The following is a 7,261-nucleotide window of genomic DNA, read 5'->3' as shown; positions in this document are numbered from 1 at the left end:
CTTATTTGAAGGGGGATTTTAAGGATCCTGTAATTATACTTCTTCCACTTCCTGACAGCTGTACTGATTTTAAGAGTTTGCAAAAAAAAAATGTTTTTATATGTTCGGAATCACTATTTGCTAATATTAGCTGGACACCCACTTCATTTTTCTTGCATTCTTGCATGTTAGTGGCCCTGGTTACAATACTGTAAAGAACCTTTGTTTCAGTTATTTTTCTCTGGCTATATCAGCATTCTTATGGTCATTGGCAGAACATTCTACAGCGGGGACAATCGGCCTGTGTCTAAACACTCCCAGCCCCCCTCCACTCTCCTTCCAGCAGCATTTGGTGACAGTCCATCAGCTGTTACATGGCATCAAGTGTCTCCTCCTAGGGACAGACTGATATATGCTACACAACTGTCACATCCAAGAATCTTCTTCTACTGCCGCTGCTTTAACTTGGGAACCTAAAATGAGGAAGCTATTCAGAAGCCCCCCTCCAGTCTACGAGCTGGAAGCACTTCTAGACAGCTACAAAGGGGGTACGCATCACGTGGACCAAGTCTTCCCAAACCTTTTCCTGGGGGATGTGTAAGTGACAATGCCAAACACAGTAATATTACACAGGTTATACTCTACTACTAATTCATGTTATAAAATTCCATTTTGTTTCTTGTTTTGTCCCCTGCATTCTTAAAGCGGAGTTCCACCCACATTTTCTACTTTATATCATCCTCTTCAATCCAGTTAGAACAACATTGGCATTTTTTTCTTTCGAGCTTTCTTTACCTTCTTTTAAGGGCATATTATTTTTTCTTCCTGCAGAGGGCGCCGCGCCAAGGTATGTAATATCCTGCGGCGCCCTGGCTCCTGGGAGATGTGTGTCATCATTCCCAGGAGTCAACAATGGGGCGGGCCTTCCTCCGACGCCACCGTTGTGATGGTAACCAGAGATACAATTGTGCGCCATGCCTCGGGTTTTATGCGCATGCGTGAGATTGGGAGGTGCATGCTGGGTAAACATGCCCACAATTTACCACTTCTGGACCGGAAGGATCTGCCCCCTTAATGACCAGGCCATATTTTGCGATTCGCCACTGCGTTAATTTAACGGACAATTGCGCGGTCGTGCTATGCTGTACCCAAATAAAATTGATGTCCTTTTTTTCCCACAGACAGAGCTTTCTTTTGGTGGAATTTGGTCACCCTGTGCGATTTTGTTTTTTGCGCTATAAACAAACAAAGTGCAACAATTCTGAAAAAAAAAAACAATATTTTTCACTTTCTGCTATATAACATTCCCCCCCAAAAAAATGTAAAAATCTAAATTTTTTAACATTTTAGGCCAATTTGTTTTCTGCTACATATTTTTGGTAAAAAGAAAAATTGCAATAAGCGTATTTTGATTGGTTTGCGCAAAAGTTATCACGTCTACAAACTACGGGAAAGATTTATGTCATTTTTATTGTTTTTTTTTTTACTATTAATGTCGGCGATCTGCGATTTTTAGTGGGACTGCGACATTGCGGCGGACAAATCGGACCCCCTAACTGACATTTTTTACACTTTTGGGGGTACCAGTGACATTACTACAGTAATCAGTGCTAAAAATATGCACTGTTAATATAATAATGACATTGGCAGGGAAGGGGTTAACATGTGGGTGATCAAGGGGTTAAATGTGAGCCTAGGAGAGTGATTCTAACTGTAAGGGGGTGGGGCTTGTGAAATGATCACAGAGACCTGTGATCCCACATAGCAGGATCACAGGTACTCTGTGATCATTCCAGGAAGAAGAACAGTCAGCTGTGTTTACAACAGCTGCCCGTCCTTCTCTCTCAGCGGGGAACTATTGCGGGTGCCAGGTGGAAATCGGAGCCACCTGCCCCGTGCATCGGAGTCCACCGCTGCCGAGTGGGGGCGAGCGCGCGCCACCAGCGGCGCATGCTCGCCCCCTAGCTGCAGGCGCACGACCAACGTATACCTACATCGGTTTGCGTAGGAGGGGCGGCCTGCCGCAGTATAACTGCAGCGGGCGGTCCTTAACCGGTTAAGGTGGGAGCGGGCAGCCAAAGGGTTATAAAGGTTAGTTTTATAATAAAAATACTATAATACTATAGCGACTTTGCATATAGTTCGCTTTTTAAAAACTTAGTGATAAGAACATCCCGGTTCTCTTTTTAAAAAAATAAATAGAAATTATGGCTGGTCCGATTTAAAGCGGAGTTCCACCCTGGGAATACTTTAATAAAAATACCCCCGGGACAGTCAGAGCTAGTGCATTCCACAATGGCTAGCCTCTGATCTGTCCCGGGTTGCACTTACCTATTAGAAGAAATACTTACCTTGAAAAAGTATTGTCCAGCGCTGCCATCTCAGGTGTGGGCAGCTTGAAGCCAGCGCGATCCTCTTCTGCGTCCTCTTCCGTCTTCTTCGGTCCCACGATGCACTGCACCGGCCCCGCCGTCACTTCCGGTGCCGCAGCGTCATCCCTGCACAGCTTCTGGGCATGCCCAGAAGCTGTTTAGTAAGGTATGACGGCGCCTGCACCGGAACTGACGTCGGGGCCGGTGCAGGCGCATTGATTCCTGGGAGCGATGACGTTCAGCTCCCAGGAATCATTGCAAAGCCAGGAAGTGACGAATCGCCGTGGCCGCCGAGGGGAGGAAGAGGAAGTTAGGTAAGTATATTTTCTTCTAAACCAGGTAAGTAAAAAAAAAAAAAATTGCGATTATCCATTTGTTTTTCAGGTGACCCCGGGCATGAAGATGGAGGTAAGTTTTATTTTAGGGTGGAACTCCGCTTTAAGAACAAGATACCATTTCAAAGTAGCCCAGCCTTGCCAGCCTAATCTTTTGTATTGGCTATAGGCTAAGGGTGGTACAAGTTCGCTAGCAATTCCCTTTTTTTTTTATTTTGCTTTAATTACACATTTTAATTTAGGTATCAGTGTTGACAAATGAGTATTCTGTCTAAAGCAAAGACTGCATGGTCCTTTCTGAAAAGATGTCTCCAATGCATTTCACAGCAGTGAAGGCATATTTTGTCCTTCATACTCTACTAGTGCTAGCTGAATGTAATACCCTGAACTTGTCTTTCAGTGACTACACAAGACAAATTCAGAGATGGTGGGCATATTATGCAATGCACTCACATTTTGTTTTAATATATGGCAGAAATATTGCAAGAGACAGAAAACAACTGAGGAAGATGGGCATCACACACATCCTGAACGTAGCCCATGCCTCGTGGGAATGCACAGGGGATAACATTGATTATGGTCCTGATATCAAGTACTATGGCATCACTATAGAAGACTGCCCAGATTTCGACATTAGTGTATTCCTACGTCCAGGGGCAAAGTTTATTCACAATGCTCTGAGTACGCCTGGCGGTGAGTATATAATATATATAGATAAAAAGCCATTTACTTGTGTCAGTAAATATAATCAATCAACACATATTAAAAACAAATTGGGAATTTGTTGTTAAACCCAGGACCCTGCATTCACTATATCTGGTCTCCCACAGTAAACAGAACACGGAAATGAAATTATATTAGTAAATATAAACTGCTAAATACCTTTTCTCATCAGCAATATATAGCAGTCTTATGACTTCTATCAGTGTCTGGTTAAAGCTTGTAGGAGGAGTTTTCATTCTGCTCTGACTGTCCTATGAGGCTGCAGAACCCCTGACTTTCTGTATGGACAGTGCTGATTGGCCCTGTGATAATCACATGCATACCCCCCCCCAAAAAAAAAAAAACACCTCTCTAGCATTACACACCAAGTTGAACATGTGCAGAGTGCCTCCAATGCTCTGTTCTATCAGCAGATGGATTGGGGACAGTAAAAGAAGGGGAGAATCAGAGAAGACAGGGTCAAACAGCCTATTTACATAATGCAGAGGATTAACCACTTAGGTTACACAGTGAGTATAAGGCTCCATGTACACGGGACGTTGTTAAAAGTCCCTTTGAATGCTGGAATTTTTAGGACGTTTGAAAGGTCGCGTTTGTACCCGCGTTTAGCGGCGTTTGCGGGCGTTTGCGTTTAGAAGCGTTCCTAGAGGTCAAAAAAATTATTCCCCTTAAAATGGAAAAACGCGAACGCTAAACGCGGGTCATCGTGTTCAGACGCGTTCGGACGCGTTTGTGCGCTTGAAACGCCGGGAAACACACGTTCGAACGCAAATAATTGCGTTCTAAAAACAGTCCCTGAACGCAACTGCCTGCAAATGACTGTAAACGATCCTGTGTACATGGACAGATAAGATAAAATGTAGATGGGTTCAGGGGCTTCTGAAAAACGCCCAACTGCTCCTAAACGGCCATTTCTAGCGTCCCGTGTACATGGAGCCTAACAAGCATGCTTTACTGCATATACAGACTGATTTTACGGGTTGTGGGTTTGGTAATACTATAAGTAGATCCAGAGTAATGTTAGTGTCACCTTCAGGGGCTTAACGTTCAACTCCAAGAAAAGTAAAAAATCCCCCCCCTGCAGTGGGGGCTGTTAAATGCTTTCTGAGGTTTAGTGAAAAGGAAAAGTAGTGTTACTTAATTGATCCTCCACTCCCTTCAGCAAATGATGTTCCCCTATGCTCCTGCAATGGATTGTTTCTTGATGTCCTCCTCACGCTGAATTCAGGGCTAAGGGCCTTGCATCATTCTTGAAGACGTCACGGGCATCTGACTGCCTGAGTATAGGGAAGAAGACGCTGCGGGGTCTTGCAGTGTGAAGGAGCCTGCAGGAGGATTAGGTAAGTAAAAGTGCTTTTCCCAGTTTACTAAATGTAAATGAGCATTTAACCCTTGCAATTCAGGGGCAGCCCCATTGCAGGGAGGGTTTTTACTTTCTCTGAAATTCAATTTCAAATATTTAAGCAGTGCAGATTTTGCTGCAGCCATACAGTATGAGATAAAATATGGTTTCTGGCTGTTATTGGTTACTGCAATTGTCATATTTCCAGACAAAACGTACAAAAACATGTACTTAAAGTGGATGTAATCCCTCTCCTATACCCAGTAAAGTGAGCAGTCCAGTGAAGTGAGATGAGAGGTGAAACAAATCTTCCTACATAGGTTTTACATATATATCTGCTTTCTTTCCCTTTCTACAATCTTCAGAAAGTGCACATCATGTTATAAATGTTTCTTCCTCATTCAGCAGTGGGTGTGGAGTCTGGGCTTACGCTGTGTGGGAGCTTATTGGAGGAAAGGCACACACCCCCCCCCTCCACATAGATAGAGGAATGAAGTTACATGCAGAGCTGCAGTCTGAATAGACAAGCTCCCTGATTATCTACCTGTAATCTCCCTCCCCAACACAAATTTCCAGCTGCTTTTATCTCCTGCGTCAGAGTACTTGTCAGAAGTTATCATGCTGATAACACAGGAACAGAGCAGCAGAAAGACACGGCACTTAGAGCTTTGGAGAGAGATAAGTAAACACTACAGATCTATGTGCTTAGGTCAAATTTCATGACACCTGTGTGCCAGATCACATATATATATATACGTGATCCAAAACTTGCGGGTAGGGGGCGCGCATGCGTGTCTTCCACTTTGATTATACACAGTGGAAGACAATTGGCGGGTTCATGGTACCCGATGTTCGCCAACTCCCGCCGATCAGCAGGCAGAGAGACAGAACTGAAATCTGCCTATGTAAACAAAGCAGATCACCATTCTGACATAAGTTCCATCTCTTCCCCTAGTAAAAGCACCTCACACAGTATAGTAACTACACTGGCTAGGCACACAGTTAACTGTTTGATTGCCCTAGATATGTAACCCTTTCCCAGCCAGTGTCATTGGTATAGTGACCGTGTATATTTATAGCACTGATCACTGTATTAGTGTCACTGGTTCCCCAAAAAGTGTCAGTTAGTGTCAGAATGTCCATCGCAATATCACAGTCCCACTAGAAGTCGCTGATCCCCGCCATTGCTAGTGAAAAAACAAATAAACAAATCACATAGTTTGTAGACGCTATAGTTTTTGCGCAAACCAATCAATTTACGCTTATCGGGAATTTTTTTTATCAAATATGCAGTATGTAGCAGAATACATATTGGCCTAAATTTATGAAGACATTTGTTTTTTTTTATTGGATAGGTAGAAAGTAAAATAAATAAATAAATAAATATATACTGTATATCTGTATATATATATATATATATATATATATATATATATATTTTTTCAAAATTGTCAGTCAAAACAAAACACAGCGGTGATCAAATGCCACCAAAATAAAGCCCTATTTGTGGGATAAAAAGGACTTAAATTTAATTGGGTACAGCTTTGCATGACTGCACAATTGTCAGTTAATGTAACACAGTGCCGTATGGCAAAAAAAATTGACTGGTCATTGAGGGTAGGTAAATCTTCTGGAGGTCAAGTGGGTAAGAAGTGGTCAGGGCCAAATATAATATTGTAATGTAGTTTTTAAGCAGTAGAGAGGGGATTTATAAACCAAGCTGAAATGTTATGGTAAATCATTTAGCTACTTCTGTTTTGCATTGCCTTGCTGTATGGCAAAATTGAATCTAAATGTGTTAAATTTCTTTGTAGGAAAAATTCTGGTGCACTGTGTTATGGGTAAAAGCCGTTCAGCTACAATGGTCCTTGCCTACCTAATGATTTACCAGCGCTTTACTCTGGCAGATGCCATTCGCCATGTTTCTCAGTATCGCTGTATTGCTCCTAACCGTGGCTTTCTACAGCAGCTGCAACACCTCGAGATGGAGTTACGCTACACCTTTTGGAGATGCTATATGTTCTGATGGCATAAGAAGGCATGTAGCTACAACATCAACTGGAGAGCTTATACAGGTGCATCTCATAAAATTAGAATGTCATCAAAAAGTTAATTTATTTCAGCATTTTAATTAAAAAAGTGAAACTCTTATATTTTACATAGATGCGTTAAACATTTCTGTATTAAAAATACTTTTTTTTTTAAATGGTCTTATGTAATATTCAGATTTTCTGAGATACTAAATTTTGGGTTTTCACTAGCTGTAAGCAATAATCCTCAAAATTGAAAGAAAGAAATGCGTAAAATATATCACTCTGTGTGTAATGCATCTATATAAAATATATGAGTTTCACTTTTTGAATAGAATTATTGAAATAAAGTAACTTTTTGATGATATTCCAATTTTATGAGATGTACCTGTACAGGGCCGCTGTTAAAAATCATGGGTCCCCATACAACCTTCCTGACAGGGCCCAGTACAGCCTTCCTGACGGAGCCCCCCCAACTTC

The 7,261-nt window shown here is 42.0% G+C and overlaps 1 protein-coding gene across 1 annotated transcript; it reads left to right on the top strand.

The window, feature by feature from the left end:
• Window positions 1–340: 340 nt before the first annotated feature.
• Window positions 341–6,822, top strand: LOC309563607 (dual specificity protein phosphatase 13A-like). The gene is made up of 3 exons (XM_082268107.1): window positions 341–576; window positions 3,162–3,379; window positions 6,566–6,822. The coding sequence occupies exons 1-3, from the start codon at window positions 392–394 to the stop codon at window positions 6,775–6,777; spliced, it is 615 nt and encodes a 204-aa protein (XP_082124233.1). The 5' UTR covers window positions 341–391; the 3' UTR covers window positions 6,778–6,822.
• The last annotated feature ends 439 nt before the right edge of the window (window positions 6,823–7,261 follow it).

The sequence above is a fragment of the Pelophylax lessonae genome (assembly GCF_965119305.1).
Source record: "Pelophylax lessonae genome assembly, chromosome: 9".
Lineage (NCBI taxonomy): Eukaryota > Metazoa > Chordata > Amphibia > Anura > Ranidae > Pelophylax > Pelophylax lessonae.
This window is presented reverse-complemented; position numbering and strand designations above follow the sequence as displayed.